Source organism: Haliotis rufescens, unplaced genomic scaffold (genome assembly GCF_023055435.1).
Source record: "Haliotis rufescens isolate VD_foot unplaced genomic scaffold, xgHalRufe1.0.p SCAF_3, whole genome shotgun sequence".
Taxonomy (NCBI): Eukaryota; Metazoa; Mollusca; class Gastropoda; order Lepetellida; family Haliotidae; genus Haliotis; species Haliotis rufescens.
Window position 1 is genome coordinate 41,533,870 of NW_025964001.1, and position 25,214 is coordinate 41,559,083.

At 40.3% G+C, this 25,214-nt stretch overlaps 1 protein-coding gene across 1 annotated transcript; it reads right to left on the minus strand.

Moving 5' to 3' along the window:
* Nucleotides 1–2,617: 2,617 nt before the first annotated feature.
* Nucleotides 2,618–25,207, minus strand: LOC124123061. Its single transcript, XM_048402960.1, has 44 exons — nt 25,080–25,207; nt 24,574–24,925; nt 24,103–24,409; nt 23,503–23,629; nt 23,162–23,398; nt 22,828–23,037; nt 22,393–22,664; nt 22,081–22,240; nt 21,750–21,971; nt 21,334–21,484; nt 20,812–21,095; nt 20,448–20,645; nt 20,075–20,210; nt 19,898–19,944; nt 19,593–19,716; nt 18,505–18,734; nt 17,973–18,137; nt 17,683–17,854; nt 17,212–17,466; nt 16,738–16,958; nt 15,936–16,041; nt 15,624–15,740; nt 15,263–15,395; nt 14,773–14,947; nt 14,217–14,493; nt 13,175–13,361; nt 12,480–12,694; nt 11,872–12,104; nt 11,509–11,662; nt 11,204–11,382; nt 10,575–10,712; nt 10,308–10,473; nt 9,907–10,045; nt 9,693–9,814; nt 9,450–9,589; nt 9,093–9,240; nt 8,783–8,977; nt 8,423–8,626; nt 5,742–6,500; nt 4,994–5,206; nt 4,731–4,826; nt 3,849–4,162; nt 3,534–3,729; nt 2,618–3,132 (listed from the first exon to the last, which is right to left on the minus strand). Exons 1-44 carry the CDS (start codon nt 25,152–25,154, stop codon nt 2,858–2,860), a joined length of 8,826 nt encoding a protein of 2,941 aa, XP_048258917.1. The 5' UTR covers nt 25,155–25,207; the 3' UTR covers nt 2,618–2,857.
* Between the last annotated feature and the right edge of the window lie 7 nt (nt 25,208–25,214).

Sequence of the window (25,214 nt, forward strand, 5' to 3'; positions counted from 1 at the left end):
GTAAGCTATATTTGCCTATAATATATCGCTTTACACACGGAAATCAAGGGCAAATAAGTATGTTTATAATAGACCCTATAGTAAGGAAAAGGTGCAAGCTATCCATCAGTAGTAAACACAGACATTTTTGCAGCTACCAGCTGAGACCTTGGTTCTTGAGCTTTAAATCAATGACGTATGTTTGTTTCTTAAGTGTGCCCACACAATAAGGATTTTATTTTGAAACCCCCATAACAGCCGTGCAATGTCTATGAACTGTAATTTTGGCCCATTTCGTAGCCTTTCCTTAATTATCATTATAAACATCTTTCACAGGAAGTATGTGTTATGCGAATTCATAAGACTTGTAAACGTCTGACATGGGACTATAAAATACAGCGCCATTTCTCTTGGCACTTTATTAAACTGATCCCCACAATAGTCTCTGTTGACAGAATTGCAATCTTGTCTTCAAAATTGGCCTTGTGTCATCATTACCTACCGCCTCTCGCATTATATTAGATTTATCTACCGGAGATAAAGTACACTAAAATATATGTTATAACATTACTATCATGTACGTAAAAGTCATCGGTATTTCTGTATGTTATCTGATTGGTCGTACATGGATACGCCAATCGAACATGAACTTTCACGAAGATTTCAAAGAGCGTAATACTCCTGCTCGGGAGTTGTTTATTTCAGCATTCAATGTCTCAGTAAAGGTTTCAAAACGTTTTATGTTAGACATTTTGAGGACATGTCCACGTTTGCCGCATGCCCTATTTCGACTTAACTGTACTAATAGTATATGTTCCCGTGCTTTTTTCAGGTGAACAATTGCCTAGCCTTTGCACGTGTTTTAATAGTATCACTAAACATTCAGCGCACTAGGCTGTGTCCATTAACATAGAGAGAGAAATGTCTTGAGTTGAAACTGGTATGGGTCTGCTCAGGATCTGTACAATTGTAATAAAATCATATACGAGTGACGAGAACAAATGTAAGCAGAAATAAAATTACCTATATTTCACGTGAAGGAATACGTTCCGAAATATATGCTACCCTCATCATCATTTGTCAAAAATTGGCCTGATATGCAATCACGGTGAGAACTCTAGCACCTCGTATATCATTGCATGGTTGGGAACCTGCAGAAACACTCTTATATCAGAGGTCGCTCACACAAGAAATATGTATCGTTAGAAAACTGAAAGAAACTCAACAAATGTATGAGTGTTCTAAATGGAAAGTGCTCGTTTGTGTCTTCATAGGTGTCGTGAACGGTTTAGTATTCTCAAAATAACTTTCAGTACTTAAACCCATTGACTTACTTATGGTGTTCAAGAATGACTGAAAACTGTTGCATTTGAAAAAAAAAGAAGGTATGATAATTTCTGTGAATTTTTATTTTTGTATTTTTGTGAATTTCTAAATATATTCATAGCTTTCGGCCATGGGTTTCGTGTTAATTTACACTTGTCTGAGGGGTGCACAAAGTACGTGATCTAGACTTCCAGTTGTCTGAAAGCCACAACATCTTGGTCAGTAGCCAGTCACTCTAACCATCAGAGGGGGCCACGGGTGGCCCAGTTGTCTAAGGCGCTGTGCAGAGTTGCGTCCTTGGGCACGCCAGATACCTATGATTGTTCGAATCCCGGTTCACCTCGATTATGTCTCTAGGTTTTTCAGCACCATACCCGTGCTCGTGAGTTTCACCGAAGTGGTAAACGTCTGAGACCTGCACCACTTCGGGCTTTCCTACCAAATCAAGCCGACACGCCGTGATATAACTGTAATACTGTTAAAAGCGGCGTTAAATCCAACTCACTCACTCACTAACCATCAGACCACAGAACTGGTTGTGAATTGGTGGTTCAATCGAAGGTCCAATGTTATGCGTATATATTTCCTGGCAAGATATATTTCACGAGAGTTTCTTTACTCTGTCGGAACGGCCCTAGAGCATTCGGCCCTAGTGTTATTCCCTCCCGCGTGGATTTTACATTTTCAACCAAAACCTGCCGACTTGAAGGGCTAAAGAGATCATGTTCAAGAGAGTAACACGCTTGTTTGTTTGAATGTTTGTTGTTTACCGCCGAACTCAGAAATATTCCGCCGGTCTGTAAATAATCGAGTCTGGACCAGACAATCCACTGATTAACATGAGCACTGATCTACGCATTGGGATACGATTACATGCATCAACCAAGATAGCAAACCTGACCATCGGATCATGTTTGTTGCCTCCTACGACAGGCATGTCCACCATGTAGTATTTGCGTTGTGGTCCAGTGGATAGAATTTCTACCTTGACAATTGTCAGGAGAGCGGAAGGATGGTGGATCGATACACGACCGCGTCATACCAAAGGCCGTTAAAAGATGGTACTTGCTTTTAAGGTTTTAAAACAAGGACTGGTCGGCCCGGAATCACTTTACAGGGTCTGAGTGGGGTGTCCATGCTCATCTGTGTATATATATTAACTGAAGGCTAAATTAATGCTATCACATAAGCGATGATACATATCATGGAGGATGATACAGAGAGGCGGCAATACAGTTACTGTTACAAATGTGGTATTTGTATTTACATCAACGTTAAAAGGAACACAATAAACAATAAAGTCAACACTGAATCATGTTCACCGTTTAATATACAATGAATGCATATATACGACTGTCTTAGGCAACGATGCATAACATGTCTTTGTTTATGTTTAAATAAATTAACATTTAGAAAAATAGAAGAATATGCTGAGAGAGAGAGAGAGATACACAGAGAGAGACGTCATTCAATACATTCAATACGTTCAATCGCGTCAGTAAAAACCTGACATATATACATTTGTATGTGATCAAAAATATCCATGACAGGTTTAAAGTACTATTTCCTGCTGATAGTGAGCACTATAACCACATGGGTCAATTGCGGCCACAGCTGCAAATAGAGATTCTGGTTGCGAGTGGGACGAGATCAAGGTCAGTGCAATTTCGGAGTTTCTTGTGAGAACCTCCCCCAAAATATCTGCTCCTCCAACCACTGTTCCAATGTGAAGCTCATATTGGAGATCCTCCCAAGGAGAGACGAACAGCCTGTCCCAGTTCAGAAAGATGTGGTTTCCTTTCCGAGACACAGCTATCTCAGCAGATCCTACAAATATTGACCAAGTGTCATACTTTAGGATGAATGATTGAGTAAATGCTTACATTGTTATACATAAAAGTTGAACACATTTAACTGTATCTTGGATATATTTTTAAATGCAAGACATATGTAAAATCAAAAATTATTCCTGATAGGTTTGTCGTATTTTCGCACTTAACATTCATCGATAGGGGCACGAGTGGTGACGAATGGGGGAATTTTGAGTCTTAAAATATGAATGCATCACGGTCAGTATGCTGTCGTATTGGCCAGTAATACGCATACATATATAGCTGATATGCCAGGTTGGATATTCATAATCATTACTATAATGTATATCTTTACACACAATAGGATTGTCATTGGATGTCAAATAAGCTGCCAAGTTTAGGATAAAACAATGTTACCTGTTATCGTCGGTGGATTGCCGTGGGTGGTAAGGTTAAGAAGAGTTGTTTCCCCTTGTATCCCAATGATGCTGTCTTGAGAAACTGCAACTTGGTAGGGGCCCAGGTTCTTGAAGTGCAGCCCACACAATGTGGCAAACTCAAAACTGGAATCTATTCTGTTCTGATATGTGCTGGACTCGTCTGTAACCTCAATCTAAGTATGAAATCAACAAGCACACGTCATTACTGACAAGAGTGGTTTGTCATTTAATCTATTTATATACAGGTCAGATACAGGTAATACACAAATAGATATACCACAAAAAGACTTACCACAGTTGTCTGGAGAAGATTCTTTGCCCAGTGCATCCGCACCCTGTTGTTTTTAAGGCATTGACCACGTTGATAGTAGTACCTGACATTGTCCTCCAGGAGGACTGCCGCTGCAGGCTTCAGCTGACCACGTGTCAGAGTTACGCCATCAGAGACAAGTGACGACATCAAACCCACCGTGTTGATACAGCGAACTGTTGAGAATATCTTCAGAGGAAGGCTAATATTGACGCTTGAGATGTCAAAGTTAGCTGTTGTTTGACTTGGGGGAACCAATTCAAACATCTTGATGTCACCTTTGCCTGGAGTCGTGCCTAGAGAGAAAAGTTACTTTTTACAATGTCTTCAAAACAAGTTAAAAAATATATTTATGTTTCAATCCACAAACAAAATTAAAGTCAGGAAAAATTCATAATCAAACAATAATTTGTAAAGTAATGAATGAAATAACCTTTAAGGTAAAAGTCTGTTTTCAAGAAAGCCCGCAAACGTGGTTATTCTTTAGATCAGCCACAAGCATTTTTGACTCGTAAAACATGAACACAAAGTTGTACTGTGAAGCATAGTGGTGTTGTGTGAGGTTATCAGTATCATATCACGCTCAGTGAATAACTGAACATGTTCCTGTACTTTGACTGGTAAGAAAGCGTCCCCGTGAAGATCTGTGTTAGAATTGGCCTCCATCAAATCTGTGTTAGAATTGGTCTCCATCAACCAATACTTGTAAGAGGCGACTAACGGTATCCGGTAGGCAGACTCGCAGACTTGGTTGACGCATGTCATCTTATCCCAATTGTGTAGATCAATGATTTGGTGTCTATCACTAGATTGTCCTGTCGAGACTCCGTTGTTTACAGATATGGATACGGATATGTTGCATACCTATTGCCCAGCTACAGTGCAGAATATTCGACTCTGGCTCCTCGACTGCCCAGTTTAAGTATACATCGCCCATAGCCTGGTAGTCAATGTCCATTCCTGCAGGAATAATGAAGCGTTCTTAATGCGACATGTACGTAATCAATGGATATAACTATTTAAATGCAATTATACGACTGTTTGAAACATTGATGACTCGTTTTGTAAATCTGATATATTAAATCTAAATATGTGATTTGACAGAAACCACAAGTATTTCACTTTACCATCTCCATCATTGACGTGAAAGAACATTGGTGGAGTCATGTCGACAGTGATGGGTTCAGGGTGGGATACAGTGGTGAGGCCAGCAGCATTCCTGGCTGTGATGGTCAGGTATAGTTTCTGTTTGTGAGACAGCCTCAGACCAGACACAGTTCCATGTGCATGTCTGCCAACACTCTTATACCTCAGCACCTGAGTTCCTCCGGGGACTGTACCTTTACGAGACAATAATTGTATTGGCATCACACTTATTTGATCTATTGTTTCTCTCATTATGTCTAAATTATAACACCAAACGTATCTGGGTATCAATACGTCACATCAAAAATAGACGTGTTACTTGTAAATCTGACTGTATACTTGACTGATGCTAATGGTACAATGACGAACATGTCCTGCACATGAAATTACAAGTAACAGCACAGTAAAAAGTCGAAGTCATATTGAAAAGAGCAATTGCTATTGCAGCTGAACTCTCGAATGTTAAAATGGAAGACATACAAATTAGATTTGTCACCCTGTAGCTGCCTCCACGCATTAAGAAATGTGATGTGAGTCATCTTCAAATACAACAGATGCTTTCCCGTATTTTTTGAGGTGATCAAAGAACTTGCCTTTGCATGTGTTTGCGACGGGTGTCGCCGGTAGGACAGGAACGAACGCACTATCTCACGCACACGCACGCACACACATCCACTCCCAAAAGATTAAGCGAACAAGATATAGGTTGATGAGACATAATCTTATCACCTGCGGCCATTGTATATTCTACAATTGGAGATTCTCGATCATCATAGTGCCATGATGCATGGACTGATGACCAGTGCTTCCGGAAGACAGATTGAAACAGGGTGTTATTTTCTGTCACCATATTATCTGCATTCCCCACATAATCCACTCTCTGCAACAACACGTGATCCAGGGCCATTTCCATGTTGTTAGAGGACGTCCCGATCTTCAACAATGTTGTGGTGTTCTGTGCCAAGAAGGTGAAGCTATACTGGCTCCACAAGATGATCCGCCCTCCAGTATCATGACACGTATCTACACAAAGGTGAGGATCGAGGCTGAAAGTAAAGGTGTCATTTCCAAACGAGATGAAACCTTCTACTGCTTTCTGATTGACAGTTATGTCCAAAGGATACCCAACATGGATGGTTACTTTGTATTTGCCACCAACTTCAAGGTCCCTGACATTCTGTTGTATGCTGCCTCGTACAGAAACTAGAGTCTTCCCGTGTTTTGCATGGAGAGCACCAGATGTGATTAGCTTAATGCAAGAGTGCCTCCCAGTCTCCCATGATGGTGGTTCAGGATGACAGTCACTGGATGCTGATTCTCGGCTAATGCTTTCCTCAAAGGAAGGATTGGACAACACATTGTTTCCCAGATACGCAATGTTCTGAACCACAGGTGGAGATGAATCGATGATGACGCCATCTGATACAACCACTTTAGATGTGTGGCCAACAACGTCTACTGCATACACTTTGGTCCATATTTGTATTCCTGTAAATAATATTCATAAAGAAATCTTATAATCAACAGTGATAGTGTCCTGAATTGATAATTTCAGTACCATAGTCAATGTATATCAGACGAATGCCTGTTTTTAACTTTCATTGATTTTCCCACCTGAACTGGCAACAAAAGAAACCAGAGAGACTGACATGTCTGTTTCATATTTAGATCTATTCATAACGATTCAGTGACAAGAAACTGTCCACAAGACCGCATGACAAGAGGGATGACTTGAACTTTTCAATAGTCAACTTTCCCTCCATGTTGAGAATATTAATATTCCTGCAGCTCAAGCCCTTGCTGTCTACATGTCACAACTTTCGAGGTACAATCGAACATGCTCTGTCCACGAAGCTTTCAAAGACCTTCAAACGACTCTTGCTCAAAAGTTGTTTGATCAATATAACAACATTCAAGGTCTAATTAAAGCTTTCAAAAAGTTTTATGGTGGACATACGGAGGACATTTCCAAATTTGACGCATCAGTGACAGAAATTATGTCCCGAAGCAATTCTCTATTATGATTTATAATATGTGCTTTCTTTGAAGAACATGTGGGGGATACAGGTAGCCCAGTCGTCTAAGGCGGCGCGATTCGCTGTGCAGAGTTGCGTCCCTTGGGCTCTCCAGAAACCTATGATTGTGGGTTCGAATCCCGGTTCGCCCCGATTATGTTTCTAGATTTGTCAGCACCATACCTGTGCTCGTGGGTTTCACCGAAGTGGTAAACGTCTGAGACCTGCATCACTTCGGGCTTTCCTCCCACATTAAGCTGACACGCCGTGATATGACTGGAATACTGTTTAAAGCAGCGTTAAACCCAACTCACTCACTCACTCACTCACTTGAAGAACATGTTCGTGTATGTTCGTCCGCCCGTCCGTCACGCTTGATATTACTGGTCATGATCTAAAATGAGTTCGGAAATTCGAAAGTCTTCAATCCATTTTTAAGAAAGTTGTGGCCCTTCCTCCATGCTTTTCAACTTAATTACTTTTAAGCATACTGTCTGAAATGGGGACAAGTTTTCTCAGAAACTACTGAAGTAACATGAATGAAACTTTGCAAGCTGATCTAAGAAATACTTATCAAGAGTTCGAGTTAAGGCCCTTGCTCTATGCTTTTTAACTTATTACAAAGTATCTGCAATGCATGGGGGCAACCTTTCTTAGAAACTACTGGCGTTACATGAATGACGTTACATGTTTGCATGCTTTTCTATAAGATACTTGTCAATAATAGGCCCTCTTAATTATTTTGCGAGAGTTGCAATGATGACATGTTTTCTAAGAAACCTCTGAAGTTAGCTTATCTGAGAGATACAAGACTGAATTGGTGCCATAAATCATTGTTTACATAAAAGGGTCTTTTTGTGCGTATTAATTTCACATTTCATCATTTTTTCTGATGAGATAAAGCAACCCCAGTGCCATCTTAAGTATTTATAGAATTTTTTTACAGTTTCTATTCACTATACTATATGAACAAACAAAACTCTCTATATATACTACTATATTTTTTTAATTTTATAACTGTGAACCGTTATGTCTGACACAAACAATGAAAAATAAGTATTTAGTTATTGTCAGTCACATCTATCTGTTGGATGAATAAATTATGGTAATTGCTATGAGTCTATTCTTTGTGGTGTAATTTCACTTTGTGGCTATGTATAAATGTGACAGTAATTGGTACAAGAGCCTGGAACATTTTTGTCAGATAACCCAGACAAGTTTATATGTTTGGTTCAGTCCCTTGATTTGCCACTTAATGCAAATGGTCCAAGGACCATCTCTGTGGGCACTGTGGTCTAATGTCACCACGTCGTTTGTCTCGAAGTATAATTATGTTCCAATAGTTACACTATATTTTCTTTTTAAAACAACTAGTCGAATGATTGATGTTAATACCATTATCAAGTGGTGAATCCAGGCGTGTCTTGGCTGAGGTATGTAGCCCCACATCCTGCCAATCCAAGATGTTGCATCCAGATGTATCATTGGTTGTACCAACACACCAGACATATTTGCTGATTGTGGAATCTTTGTCAGCAAACCCAAACCAGGAGGCAGTTACACGTGTCTGGGAGGCTTGGTAGTCAATATCACCGAGCCCTGGAAAGTGAAAGTAATGATGAAACAATGTCACGCTCACCGAAATACTTAAATATATGTGACCCCACAGACAGTATACATAATACGCCCTGTAATGATTGAATATTCAATGGTATTGAATTCTTGTTCATAACTTTGATGAAATCCTATGCCTACCGTCGCCATCTTCTATTATCCCCGCTACTGGTGGCGTGACATCGATCTGTACCCCATCTGAGAACGCCCAAGCAACCAGTCCTGCTTTGTTATATGCTAATATGTTGGAGTAGTAGATTGTTCCTGATTCTAGAGACAACCCAGGCAGTGTGCAGTTAGTTGAAGTCATGCCTGACGACTCATGTATGCTGTAACCTGAAACATACCGGCACAGGCAAAGTTTGCATCTAGTTCTAAGCATTCCGGTTAATGCACACACATAGTTGCAAATGCTTTTGTTGTCCAAAGGTTACATGTTGTGGAAACATACCGCCGGGTGAAGTACTTGTATATGCCCCGTATTTCAGGAGTCCTGCCTGTGTGTCCATGAACACGTTGTTCCAGCTCAGGTATATCCTATCTACACGGCTCTGATAGTCGGTGTCTTTCCTGTCTCCAGATTCTAAGAGTTCTTTCATCTATCAAGAAAAACATTGAATTGTGACTTTGAAGTGAAAACGACTTTATCAAAAAGGCTCATTGTGATTATATTTGGACATTTGTAATACAAGTCCAATCATATCTTATGAAATATGTGATCATTATGTATTTGATACGTTTTGTAAGATTCAAAACTGATGGAATGAATTCATATCTATTCTGATAGTATATTACGCAAGTTTCCTACCGATACTCCTTGTCGTGACGCTGTTTTTGGTCTTGTAATATCAATAAGGATACCATCAGATTTGTAGATTTTGTAGGTCTGCTCGTCATACCAAGCTCGCACAAATACACTGTAACTGAGCCCTGATGTCAGCTCATGCCCTGGAATAAAAACATATACAGGCTCATGTGCGTTTGGATATAGAGTAAACATAGCATTTAGGCAAATACAGAACAGAACACACTTATCCCTCCACCCCCTTACCTTTCGGGAGTGCTATGACTGTAGACATTAGACGTCCTGCATCAAACCACACTCGTTCCTTACTTTCCTCATAAATCCCAGCCGGATATGGCAGACTTGAATACCCAGCACTGAACTCATACCTGCAAATAACATCGTTTGAGGCCTGTATCTATCTCAGACATAAGTATACGGAAGTAATATGTTGGAAATGTAAGTGGAAATTACCAATTACCTTACAGGCTGGGCAGTTTGCATGTTGGTTACCGTCCATGTTGCTGCAAGGAATGAGTCATAGGGTGAGAAGTCCACGTCATCGCCCAATACGGCAGATTTCAGGTCAATGATGTCAGTGACATTCAGTGCAGAATTTCCTACATCAGAAACTGTCACATAGATTTGGACATAACGTGGAGACAGGAGGCAGTACGATGTTTTGTGTAAAATGAAAATCGTTTATCTCTCAAAACCATGTTCTGTGTTTTAAAATGTTTTGACTTTATTTAAACGAGGTCTTCAGTTACTTTATCATGACATTGTATTGGCCCCGTGGGTATAATGTGTGAAGCCTATTTCCCCCACCGTGATATTGCGCGAGTATTGATGAAAGCGGCGTTAAACAATACTCAATCCTACCATTTGGAAACACTTTGCATCCTTGACTGGTGCCACACGTCTTGTCCTGGACGGCACAGACGCAGTGTCCCTGACAGCTGTAGGAGCTGCACCGTCTCACCAATTCCAGCTCCCCTCCCCCTCCCAAAACCAGCTCGGAATGGAGGGGGCGGCTCTGTAGTCCAACCTGCATCACGAAACGAAGTGAACCACAAAGAAAGGAAGAAAAACGAGAAAATGTACACAACAGCAACTTACAAGGAAAGTCAACTATGACAAAGTAATTACCCCATTTACTGCCCACATGGTGATGAAAACAGAGGATGTTGATGACATGTCAGTGGTGCTGATGTTGAATGTCTGCACTACTCCCTCATCTTCCAGGTCGACGCCACTGATGTTGTGGTATACCTTCACCAGCTGGTCCTGGACATACACGATGCATACATTCAGAACATTATTACTTGTTGGTTGGTTTGTTGTTTAACTTCGCACTCAGCAATATTCCAGCTATATGACGCCGGTCTGTAAATAATCAAGTCTGGACCAGACAATCCAGTGACTGACTTTATAAACATCGATCCACGCAATTGGGATCGATGACAGGCATCAACCAAGTCAGTGAGCCGACCACCCGATCCAGTCAGTCGCCTTTTACCGTAGGCATGGGTTGCTGAAGACCTATTTCTCCCCAGACCTCCACGCGTCTATTACTTGTCAATGCAAGAGAATAGCAAGAGTAAGTCATGTGCCTGAAATTCAGTGATAATCCACACTACTTTTGTTTCTCTGAAACTTAATATTGCATGCAGATGGTACCTTAAATGCCTAAAATATAGATTTTGACATAGGAATCGAAATCAGTTCAATTAACCTCTGGACTTGTTAATACAATGTCAAATATATAATGTTGTAACCTGTGCCAAGTCGTTAGCAAACGGTCTAGAGCCAACTGTAGTTATATAATGATCTATGCCAGAGTGTAGATCGGCAAAACCCAGCCATGCAAGACTCAGGCTGTTTGTTGTCCAAGTCATCCAGCCAGACTGATTCCTTGACAGTTTGGCAGCATGGTCCGTTTGCACAGCAAGTACCCCTGCAAAGATGAGTTTGAATTAGATGTTCTTGTGCAGATAATTTCATTATACACACACTACAGTTCAATACTAGTAGATAAGATATATTATATCAAAATCTGTGTTTATGGTTGATATTGACCTACCTGTTGTTGGTTCAGTGCTGTCAACCAAAATGTCTCCAGTCTGAGTTTGTGTACAGAGACCAGCCATGTTGCATGCTACAACCTTTACCCTGTAGTGGCTTCCGTCATGAAGGTTCAGCTGTGTGAAGGTAAATTCTCTCAACAGTCCTGGAATCTGAAGAGAAAACGTGTCTTCTGGTTAAGGTTGTTATATACAGTAGACGGATTGTATTACTTAATTACATACGTTTATCATGTTTGTTGAACAGATATTAATGCAAATCAAATCGAAGATTGAGAAGGTCAGCTAATTCTTTAGGACTTGTCCTGTTTCATTAATTGGTATTGGAAAGTCCCTGTCAACACCTGACTGTTGGCTCTCACCTCCATCAAGGAAGAATCAAACTCCCCCAACTGATGAGTGGAGATGGAGATGTACTGTCTCTCTATGAAAGACTCCTCGTCCTTCAGCTCCCAGCTGACACTCACAGTAGACCGACTTATCAGCGTCATGGCAACCAGCGATCCCTGCCCTCCCGCAATATATGGAGCCTTTACCACCTCAGGCGCGCTGTCGTCAATGATGAAACCATTCGATGTTGATGTGGTGAACATTCCTAGAGACATTTCCAACTGGAGTCATTATCAAATTAAAAACCAAAGCGCCGAGTATTTGCATATTCATAGCTAAGAGAAACGAAAATGAAATGAACCTAACTGTGCAATGGTATAAATTAATATATACTTATAAAAGCTGTCCGCATCACTTGGCCCACAACATAAGTAGAATTATGTCAAACTGTCATTCCTAAAGAATGTTCATTATCTAAAACGTTCAACCTAATGTTTTCGAAAACATTTCTGACAGATAACGTATAGGATATTCATCACTGTGGCTGATATAAAAGAAAGCTTGATTTCAAAGCAGAGCACGAAGTGTTTGTATCTTGAAATGACTATTACTTTATCCTGAATTTTTCAATTACTCATACCTGCTTTGTTGAACGCTCTAACTGTTATATACATCCTTTTTCCGACTGGAAGCAGCTGGCTTTCATTCAGTGTATGGAATGCCACCTCTTCAAGGGCAGCATGTTGGGATGAGAGAATATCATTGCCTCCTGGTGTTGTCCCCACCTGCCATTCATAGAAGTCCAGACCTGACTCTGTGTCCTGGAACCCATGCCACTTGCAGCCCAGGAACGTTCTAGTGACAAGACATGTAGATATGAATTTTATTATATTAATCCTGCGTGCATACAATCGCTATAGTATTGTAATGATAACTGGGTGATACAAATGAGTATATATTGCGATGTATAGTGATTTTTGTATACATAATATAACCACGATGTATAGTGATTTTATATACATAATATAAGACCCGTGGAAATCCTGGGTAGAATAGGTCTAAAGCGACCCATGCTTGCCGTAAAAGGCGACTGTGCTTGTCGTGAGAGGCGACTAACGGGATCGGATGGTCAGGCTCGCTGACTTGATAGATGTATGTCATCGATCCCATGCGTGGATCGATGCTCATGATATTAATCACTTGATTGTCTTGTCCAGATTATTTACAGAACGTCGTGATATAGCTAGAATATTGCTGCGTGTGGCGTTAAACAACCAACCAACCAACATAATATAAAGTTAATATGAAAATAACTTAGCATAAATATGAGCAAACCTGGATGCCTGGTACTGGGAGTCTCGGTCGTGTGTGCCGTCCATGACGCTGCCAGGGACCGGTGGACTTTGATCCAGGATGACACCGTCAGATGTGGCGCTGCTGCACAGTCCCGCCTTGTTACACGCTGTCACTGTCACGTAGTACCTGACACCCTCAGCAAATATAATGTGATGGAACACAACATCTGGAAATAAGCACAAGGTTACTTCAGTTTTGCTGTATCAATGGACCCGTGAAGATTCCGGGGTAGAATAGGTCTTCAGCAACCCATGCTTGCCGTAAAAGGTGACCATGCTTGTCGTAAAAGGCGACTAACGGGATCGGGTGGTCAGGCTCACCGACTTGGTTGATGCATGTCATTGATCCCAATTGCATGGATCGATGCTCATGATGTTAATCACTGGATTATCTGGTCCAGACTAGATTATTTACAGACCGTACAACCAAGCTGTATCTATGTTGCATTCAGTATAACATTCAGTAATAAGTGGCAAATGCTAAAATCTATTTCAGACTATTGATGGAAATAGGGACTAAACCGGGCAAAATGCATAACAAAACATTAAAATGGTGTTTGAAATGAAGACAGCAAGACACATTGCCTACATGGAATTCAGCTACGATCTTGGAGCGCCTATAACACGCTAATACACAGGATATCTGTAGAGAAACAACATGAAGCTGGCCTGCAACAACTCGAAAGATTATACAAAGGTGCCAAAGGTGAACAGTGTACACGTTGTATGGTGCCCATGTTGTGTAATGAGGATAGAGAATTAAGTCTAAGATTGATTTAAGTGACAATACATTTAATCCTAATCTACCTCACATGGCACTGGGGTTGTCACAGTTATGAATAACGACTTGTTTTTACTTGATAATATTTTTTTATGAATACAAAAGTATGTCTTTATAGTTTTAGACCGTTAGTTCTGTCGATGCCATTTGAAGTCATGAACAGGAAAACATCATGTAGGTTCATTGTTTTGCAGACCTGACCAGTTTGTATACCTCTCATCTGGTACCTAATAAAACCCACCTGTTCTTGCACCAGCATCATATTCCGCCACTCTGTCCTCACAACCAGGGCAAGTCCCAACCTTGACCAAAAAGTGTGAAATTGCAGAATGGAAATCGGAAAACCCTTCCCAGTGGGCTCCCATGTCCTCTGTTCTGGTAATGTGATCTCTATCCTTCACCCCTGCTGAACCAGCTAATGATCTCCCATCAAACACATGACCGACACTAGGGGCTGTTGTATCCACTTCCAGGGCATGTGACGTGATGAATGTGGTGAGACTCACTCTGTTGTAGGCCTGCAGAGCGGAGGGAAACAGATCCATTAACTGTTCATTCACTGATAAATGAAGGACTTACATTGACTATGTCTTCTTTGACGATTAATGACTATGGTAAATCATGGAATTGAGGACTTATGCGATAGTTTGATCACAACCACTCAGCCTCTTCAACTTCTATAATATTGTAAAAGTGTCAACGTGCATTCTGCCACTAGATTCAACATAATTGTTTCTGGACCTTAACTAAAAGCAGGTTGGATATCCAAAGTTATATAACATTGAGTTATAAATCACCTTTACTGTAACAAACAAACTGTGACCATCTTTCATAGTTTGGGAAATGTCAAGTTCTGCACAATGGTTCTCTACTCGTCTCAATTCCAAGATGTCCTGGTGACCTGGTCTACTTCCAACATAAACATCGAATTGTTTGATACCACTCTCAAAGTCCATAAACACTCCCTCCCAGCTGAAATACAAAATAACAAGAAATACACTACTTGTTATCGAACTATTATTGAGCCCTATCAATATCCAGAGTTGGAGTACACATAGCATGTGAAGCTGTTTTATTGGCTGTTTGATTACGATGTGGTCAGAAATATAGAACATGGTAATATAGAGAAAACCCACTTCATCAATGACATTCACGGAACAAACAAACTGTGAATAAACACAGAATGTTAAGTTGTGTGAACAATAATCAAACTCATGTTTCTGTGATTTAAAACTAATGAAGAACATAACCTGTTTCAAACAAATTCGTAAATTTACTAATATGTACCACACTGAAAGGATGGGCGCTGTGATGTATCTTTCGTCAAGTTGTATGTTTATGCCTGTGTGGTAGGGTGGAGTAGAGTCGATGACGAAACCTGCTGACGATATAGCTGTGTGGCTGTTGACAAAGTCGGTAGCTGTAAACACCAAAATCAAAATCATCTCAGGATAAGATAGATTCATGTACAATTTACTACTTAGTTTCAATCTGCTGGTATCCACAAATACATATGAATACATTTCATGCTGTAAATGGTAGTATTATGAGGTCAATGACAACAGTGGTATAGTGGTATAGTTTCTGTAAATAACAATACTGAATCGTTATTAGAAGACCTGTTTCATACACAGATATATACATGTACCTCTGACAGTAGCATAGATGACGTGTCCGTCTTGTAGTTGAAGATCTGATAGCATGGTGTGATGGGCGTGTCCAACATTTGCGAACACCCTGATGTCTTCCTCTCCTGGCATTGACCCTGTTACATGAACGCGTTTGTCATTTCAGCAATGTACATTATATTTTTATCTATTAGTAGATTATTCAATACTCGTACAAAGTCCATGTTCTGAAACTTCAATAAACTCTGTTCGTAAGAAGAAAGAAACAGAAGAAAAAACCCTATAAAACATTATGTACTTGACATACATCTCAACCTACAATATTGTCCTACCTAATGCAACATGATAGAAGGCGATGCCGCTCGCATGTAAACTTGTTCCTTCCTCCTCCACATCAGTAAAGCCAGACCAGTTAACACTCACTTCAGATGTGCTCATCTGTGAGAGATATAGTTAGTTAATGGATAACTCATAATCATCTCTGGTTTCAGTGAAGGAAAATGCTTACTGCATTTGAACCTTTGAACAGAATGTTTCATGTTTCTAACTCAGTGTTTAACAAACTATCACAACTTCCAGTTTGGATTATGTAAAGGTTTCCGGAGAAAATGCTTACAGCATAAGAGCGGAACGTCCAATATATCCAGATTAGTTTCAATAAACCGCCAACAGTCAACCAACCATCTCTGTTTGACTACCCCCATTCCGGTCATACAGCTAGGTTAGTCAAATAAATAAAGTGACGAAATGTATTTAAATTATCAATGCAAGAGAACAACCAGTCTACATTATCCGCCGAAACAGATTCCATTGGCGTAAAAAGTGAAATAGAATTATATGAATGAACAACTGAAAATCAGTGATGACACTTAGTTGTTTGTGGAAACACTTTCCATAATCATAAGAAATCTTGTCTGACCATTGTACTATTCCGGCCATGTCATAAGCATATGTTTTTGAATCACTATCAAATAGTGATAATACCAGATATAAGCGAAAAGGTGAGCGTATCCTGCCCCGTCGGTTGCACTCATCACAAACACATGCAAAGGTAAGTCAGCTGTCAATTGAAAAAGGACCATGGAAACATGTGTCACTTTTGTCAGTGATGCCAAGAAATGAAATGTCACATACCTGATATATTTTTTCCTTTAGCCCCTGGATACTGACCGAGCCAGGAGATGGTGGAGTGAGGTCAACAGTGATACCGTCACTACAAGCATTCACCTCTTTCAGGACAGTCGTCCATTTCTCATTTGTCACCTCCGTCTCCTCGGCTTGAATACAGATGTGAAACGTCTGTCCATGGGAAAGTTCTTCCTTGTGGTCAAAGTGTATGTTGACAAATTCTTTTCCTGGAAGATGAACAAAACACACAATGCCATTCATATTAAAGTGTCAATTTTGATATGTAAAGATAAAGTTCAATATACTCAGCAAATCGTCTTGATCAAAGTACCTGGAATTTGGTCTGAAAGTATTATAATGTTTGTTAAATCTACGAGCAAACAGTTGTATTAACATGAAACATTTCAAAATATCAACAGTGAGCCACATACAACAGACTTAGAAGTTCGCGCAGAAATAGTATGTCCTCCAAAGAAATACCCGTTTCTCCACACTGGACAACATCGGCCAATGCACATGGATCAGTGAAAGTCATCAGACTCTCCCGCTTGTAGTGAGATGTGGGGTCCAACTTGTCACCTGCTACCACCGCCCACTTGTACTTCCTGTGACGTAAACTTGGCCACACAGCAGACAGGACGTTTTTGTAGGGAGTATAATCAACATCCGGCATAGGCCACAGGGCATTCTGTTCCAAGGTGATGTTGTTCCCAATGTCCTTTCCAATCATTATACCTGCCAGGAATATATGACATACAGGTATGAAACTGATATATGAGTGAGTGAGTAAGTGAAGTGAGTGAAAAGTCAAAGGAAATTTGTTTCGAAAAATACTTATTACTTTTCATGTACCCTCATGCATGTATGAAGTAAATATAATATGTTATAATATTTTAAAAGGGCATCATACTGAGGCATGTGAACATTATACTATTATTTTACATTTCTTACCAACGGCATCAATGACGAGCGAAGGCTTCACCAAGAGTGGATCAAAGGCAGAGCAGTTTCTGACATCAGCAGACACTACAGTAGAGTGACCCACTTTGTTGTATCCTCTGACGGCTAGGCGGCGACACTTACTAAAGTCCACAGGTCTGGAGAGGCTGATCGTGAATAAAACCTGCCACACAAAAATGAAATTCACGTTATCATCATGACTCGTATTTTGCAGATATCAAGTATGTGTTTTGAATGGAATCGTTAGTTTAAGATGAAATGTACTTTATCATTTAGGTTACCTGAGTATCCTGATTAATAAGATTGTTCACAGGTGTCCAATGTGTCAGAAGGTTGCTGAAATGTCCACTATCTGTCAGACTCCACTCAAACCTGTCCATCACAGCATACGAGTTGGATGTAACAGGTATGTCGCCATCGTGGAAACGATCCAGAGCAACCTCGAGCTGTGCAAAGGTAAAGAAAACTTGCCATTTGTAGTTTTAAGTGTTTGATACAGTTCAACACAACATGTATTAGTCGTTCAATCATAGGACAACGATGGAAGATGATGTTGATATTAAATGTTAATCAGTTTTTTTAAACACTGCGTATGGATATAGTGTTGTCAAATCTTGTATTCTGAACCTATCACACGCCGATTGCATTCTAAGTGCCACCATAAATACTGATGTCCAGAGGTGGCACCTTAGACCAGTGTGTCATCTGTATATGGAATATATTGAAGAGCCATCTTCTTTCAGTAGGTTATACGTCCAAGTATATTTCTGGATATTCCATGATGATAATATGATTGGCTACCGTAGTGCTCACTTGTGACATCAACTCTGTCTCCGTGTATGTAATGTTGATGCCCCCTGCTACAGGAGGATGGGGTATTACTGTCACACCGTCACTATGCACGGGCCTGGTGCAGACTCGCACATCACAGAACATGACAGCAGCCCTGTAGGTGTGTCCTGGGGCCAGGGAAAGTCCACTTAACACTGCATAGTCCGAGACTCCCAGGCTTGTGAACCCATCCACGGTGTGCCACAGATCATCTGGAAATGCATTATCGGTCTCTCAGGCATTAGTTGCTATGTGTATACAAAATATGGATATGTACGCACATTATACTTTATATCTCATCTTTGAACACTTTACTTGGCAAATGTATGTATAAGTTGCCACCAGCATTTTACAAATGATATCTTAATATTGATTGCACACACACGTGTTATCTTTGGTCGTTTGTATTACATTGTCCGATTCTGTCCAACTTGTGTGTATGTTGACTGATGCGTACCAGATACAGCATTCACAAGGCCAATGATCACTTGACGAAGGGCAGACTGTACGTATACAATAATATCATAAACACTATTGTTCCACTACTGCTAAGACAATCAGTTTGGATGCTTCAACCAAATACGATGCTTTTCATTCCACATTCTTCAAATATGGACATTGGTGCCATGGTATGGGAGCCATGTTGGACTGAATGTTTTTGTAATGCAATTTATCCATTTTTTCAAAACTATTTGAACATTTGGTCTGCATTTCTACTGCAGTCAGCCTATTTTTCTGAAACTTGCCAGGGAGTGACCTTCTTATTCCGAATGGTTTATAGCCTAATAGTAAGCCTCAGATATGTTGTTTAAGTGTTGTTAGCTTCTCTTTCACTTGTGACCACGTGACCCAGAGAAGCCTTCATAATACATGCCGCTAAGAGCCCTACCTCTCTTCTTGCATCAATAAGTTTCATTAATAATGTCAGAAACAACATCTCAATTAGAGGTTATCCCCCATCAGACGGTGCATATCAAAGTGAAAGATTGAGTATATTGTGGTACAAGAAACCACACATGTTTGTGTATTGTGTTCTGATATATAAAACCGGTGATAATAACTTGATATACCTGACCCATGGAACTTTGTTTCAAGACGTATCTGGACATCAGTGTAGGGAATGTTGACACCAGTCGCTTCCCAGTTGGCGGTATACACGGACGTAGACACTTGGTAGATCAGATCAGGAACACACTGATGCCACAGTGTAAGGTGCAAAATCAGTAAGTAAACATATACGAGAAACGACACATAGTTGGAACAATATTTCATCATTGAGGTCTAACAACTTATATTCATTGCTATTGTGGTGTTTACAAATGTTCGATGAATGAGTGTTCAGTGAGTTCTCATGACAAGGTTTTTGTGTACTTACAGGTACATCTCGAATGTTAGTCTTGCTTGTGGTCCGATTGTGAGTCCCTGGATGGAAAGAAGTATTACACCTATATTCTCACTTATTATAACATTTAAGTTGCTTAGAAAAACATTTGTTTTAGTCATGCCTAAATAATGTCCACATCACACACGAATATATCCAATCAAGTCATACCATTGGGACATCCCTCTCCATCTCTAACTGTGACACGTCCGGCTACATCCTCATTATGTTTGATGACCATGACCCCATCTGATGACTGACTGGTTTCTCCAGCAGATGTCCTGGCCTGCACTGTCACATAGTACACCTGTGAGAGAAGAGGCCAACAACTGAAAGGTTGTGCTCGACTACATACTTGATCTTTGTAGGAAATGCAGATTAAAGGACGTGTTCTTTCTTAATATCAAACATAAAATATATCACTATTGATTTTGTAACCTGAACTAACCCTATATTAAATATGGTCACTCTGAACATATCTCACATATGTGTTTGTGACGTAGCCTATAATGAAAAAATGACAGGTATCAACATGTTCACTTACAGTGTGCAAACTTAGTATCAAGTTGTTAAACTTGTGTGACATCGACTTTTCAACATCTTCATAGGGTCTGACGTTTTGGAGTCCAGGCAATGTACCAATACAGACACTATACTCGATCCCAATCAGGTCATCGTCAAACCCAGTCCATTTTGTATGAAGTGTGGTGGTAGAGAGCTGGAGATCTGAGTCCACAAAGTCCTGAAATGAAACAAGCAACCAAAACATTAAATGCAAATATGAGTGCACTGTTGAATGTTCAATGTAGTGGTGTCTAAATGAACGATATCATGTGTTTTGTCTGTTAGCGTGAAATCTTTTCTGTTGACATACAGATAGTTAACCTTATAGAGACAGGTTGTTTTACCGTGATGTCAAAAAGTTCTTGTTCCTCCTGTGGACAGATATCAAGTACCACTCCCAGGGAAGGTAGTCTGACATCGTGGACGTATGGTTCTGATACACCAACAGTCCACAGTCCGACAATGTTGGTCACTTTGACTGAAACATAGTACGTGTGGCCGTGATGCAGATCCCAGTGGAGGTCGCGGGTGGCTACAGCTGTGCATGATGGTGGCGTGGAGACAGAGCATCCTCCTCCTGACTGGAGAGGGAGGAAGGGGAGGATCCTAGATCCACCAGGAGACGAACCTGAATATGGTTTAAAAAATTGTGAAACCAGGAAAATGAGTTTCAATTTCATCTAAAATCCTGTATGTATGCGTTGAAGGATCAATCTTCAATGTAGAGTTTTAACGTTTACAGAGTATACAAGTGGCTTCTACCTGAAAGAATGATGTCAGATGACAGTCGTTATATGAACTGTCATTCTTTTGTCATATAAAATAATAGAAATATCATTATGATAGCTCACTCGACAGATACGCACCAACAGCAACTGTGTAGGTCAGATAGTCTTGTTTGGCATCTTGGAAAGAACCTGATGTCCAGGTGATGACAAGATGGTTTTGTTGTAGGCCAGCAGTGATTGGTGGTGTGAACGCTGGTGCCTGGGTGTACACTGTTACAGGCCCCAAGACCTGCCATAATATAGAGAGTGGAGACTGGCGGCTGTTTTAAATTAACTTTCGTCCGTCAAACTTCAAACCAAGTAAAAGTAACATTGTTTCATTCTACGCCTCCATTTCGTTTTTTTATGGGCAAACTAATGATGATATTTCTCAGACGTACACTTGAATATGTGTGTCTATTTGAGAATGTCGTTATTTGGGACTTTCTTTCTTTTCCTTTTTAGTGTAACATCATTTTTTAGACATGTTATATATATGCGTATGTCTGACGTACCTCAGTTACAGATAATGCAGCTTTATTGATAGCTTTTACTGCTATATAGAACTGTTCCCCTTCACTCAGATGCGGATGGAAGCCTTCATAATGAGGGTGGTGGTGCGTGGATGTGTAAGGCAGAATATCTGGAGCTGCTTCACGAGATGAATCAGACATCAGTCCTAGCTCATAGTCATAAATACCACTCTCAACATCACTGCTAGTCCAGTTGACATAGAGCTGGAAAAGAAAATATACAGTGTGATATGCACCGATTGTAATTATCATAAAATCTATAACTGAAAATAGTTGATGTCACAATAAACTGTCATTTCAGACTAGGACTCACGTGATGTTTCTGGGACATATAAAACTGATTGATAGAGCGGAGTCGGAAGGGTTGATGATGACTGCAGGAGGAAGCTTGGTGGATCACAGTTGAACCATTGAGGTGTTTGTGAAGGGGTAGGAGAGACAAGCTTTGATTGCTTGTTACTGCTGATCGCATTCTGCAAATATAGACTGTCAAGATACACGAGTGCAGAAGCATTTGTTTGTGAGTACTAACATATTCATAAGCTAGTATATTATTCATACATTTCCTGACAAGTATTTTCTTCGATCACTGTGTTTTAGGGTTTCAAGAGTGGTAATACTATACCTGCAATGAGTATCTGGTTCTTCAATCTGACTCCTCCTCCTGTCTGCAGTGACGAGCCACACTTCCTCACCATTCGTCACCAGACCTTCAGTAGTGCGGGAGTTAAGGACAGCAATCTGTTTCAGTAACGGTTCTGTCTGGTCCACAGTTACTCCATCAGAGCAAACAGGAAGAGATGGCTCCAGAGCGCGGTTGAAGGCGACGACTGTGATATAGAACCTGCCTTCAGAAGGGGCCGTCCAGGAGACGTGAGTGGAGGATGTTTCGGTCACCTGTGTGTAATCAGTGAACAGTCAGATTTTACACAATAGCCAGCAACCAGTAGACGGATTGAAATGATTTGATGAAAATAATAGTAATTACTTAATTATATTTCATTGTTATCATAAATGTACTCCTATTTCGCATGGGACAAACAATTAGTTCCATACTTACATTGGGTGAAGGCAAATCAAGTCCAAAATTCCTTATCTCAAGACAATGACCAGCATATCCATACTGGTAAAACGTGACGCCACTTTCCCTATCAAAGAATCCCTCCCAGTGGGCATGGAGCTGCATACTGTCTTGGTAGTCAATTTCGGGATGGCCCCTTTGCCCATCTTGAACAGAACCAGGGTGAGGTGGACTGGAGTCAATGGTCACCTAGTCAGATATAACAGTTTAATAGCATAACACAACTTACCAAACAAGGGGTTTGAAAAGCATGCAATTGTCACTGCCATGTGTCAACAAACATACTTGTTTAATCTCAGAATGTTTTACAAACCTTAAAATCCAGGGTTGTTCTGAGTTTTGCACGATTCATCACCGTGACTTCAAGATAGTAATCCGAGTCATGAACCCCCTTGTCCTTGTCATGAAAGATCCCTCCGTGTGTCAGATTGGCTGATACAATCTTGGGCTTGACCTGGAAGTGCCTGTGGTAGCATCCAACTCCAGGAGTGCAGTAACAATTAGGACCTCTGGCTGCAGTTTGGTATTTTGTTTCACATTCCACCAAGTCCTGTATATAATTTGTTGGACATTATATTTTGGTGCTGTTAACATTTCACATTTATCATTTAAATCAATTCATGTGCAAACCAAGAGTGCAAACCAACTATTTACCTGTGCCTCACCCTGCGCAGAAATGTGCTCCACACCATGGACCAAATCTTCCCCTGTGTAGTTATCAAATAGTCGCCAGGTAACTGTCTCCAAACCACTGTGATCATCATAACTCACCCATTCGATACTGCAAGTTAAACAGAGGAATATATAATTCGTTGAATGGTGTTATAAATAACAGTGATTATCATATTTGAGGTAAACTCACAAATTGAAAAAAATAATTTACAAAAAAGGTATGAAATGAAATGATAACATTAGTTTCAATGAACAAGAAACATGTTTCTTAATAAAATATCAATTTCCTGGCACAACAAAGACATTTCTTGATAAAGGCACCACCGTCTAAACGGAAATATTGCATGGATACTACGGCTTCTCAAATGTAACTTAATGGTTCTCTTTGGTATTTGTGTTGGATACGTTCTGAAAAGATGCTTCAAGAAGACTTCATATGTAAGGCATCAACTGTGTGTCAGTGCAAATAATTCAAGACAGAATCTTTCAGGAATAGGCTCAAGTATCAGCTAAGTGATTTCTGATATCCTGTTCTCTCTGAACTTATCCATGTATCCTATTTTCACTCTGAATATTACTTACACCATTTGATTAAATTCATCTATGTTGTGTACACTGACATTCAGCCTGTCGCCTCGTGTCAGCCACAGGTTCTCAATGATAGGAGGCGATGTGTCAATGTGGACCGTTACCGTCTCCTCCAGATACTCCCCCCGGACGTCATAAGCTCGGATCCAGTGGCGGAAAGTGTCCCCGTCAACCAAAGTGGGTGAGATTGTATGGGACTGGTTCAGGTAGAGGCTGCTGAAGTCTGGGTCATCTGGAACTGTTTCTATTGAAGTACCTCCCTTGTGATCAACTTTGTAAGCAGTTTTTATGGCAACAATTCCTGTAACAGATAAGTGTTAAAATTAACATTGTCAGCTTCGCTCCTTGAATTTGAAACCAGATTGCTGATTTAACATTAAAAAAACATATGTCAATTCTACAATGCAACGGACATGGATATTCTCGAAAAGAGACGTAAATGAGACAATGTCTCGAAATCATCACCTTGTAAACTGGGGATTTTATCCACACCTCTGCTGTACCCTTGGTCATCATACTCCTCGTCAACATTAGAAACTGGCAATACCCTTTCCAGCCATCTGTTTCTGTAGTGTAGCGTGTTGATGTAGCGGTTGTTCCAGTCGATGTTAACTGAGTCTGATGTCCACTGCCAGTCCCATGAAGATATCTCAGCAGCTGACGTCACACGTAAGACAGTGTTGGGAGTCGTCTCTACCTTGGATTCTCCATCATAGATGATGATTCTTCTGCCACTTTTGAAGTTTCCAGCTTTGTCAATAGCTGTAATTTCTATTGAGAATATCCCATTTTCTTGAAGATGTATCCTGCCTGTGTTCTGACACCAGAAGTCACATAAGTCATGTTTCATCATATAAAGACTTTTTTTAAACTATGCCAACTTACTACTAACTTCTATGTTGTCCAGAGGTTGGTTAAGGCTTGTTAAATATTAAAGAAAATGTTTGAATAATTTTAAACATGCATCTTACCTGAGAGGAATTAAACGTTTGCATTTGTTCTATAGTTTTCATGCGAATTCCATCTTCACTGACAATAAACTCCATTTCAAATACTTGTAATTCGAACCATTGTATGCCAGATGTGTCGTCTCTCCATCCATTCCA

Excerpts from the sequence above, each read along its gene's own strand:
- LOC124123061 (XM_048402960.1), bottom strand. The coding sequence starts at position 25,154 with ATGGAGTTTATTGTCAGTGAAGATGGAATTCGCATGAAAACTATAGAA. Across the intron at positions 13,362-14,216 it reads TGATGCTGGTGCAAGAACAG|ATGTTGTGTTCCATCACATT; the intron begins GTGGGTTTTATT and ends GCTTATTTCCAG. Across the intron at positions 12,695-13,174 it reads TCCCAGTACCAGGCATCCAG|AACGTTCCTGGGCTGCAAGT; the intron begins GTTTGCTCATAT and ends TCTTGTCACTAG.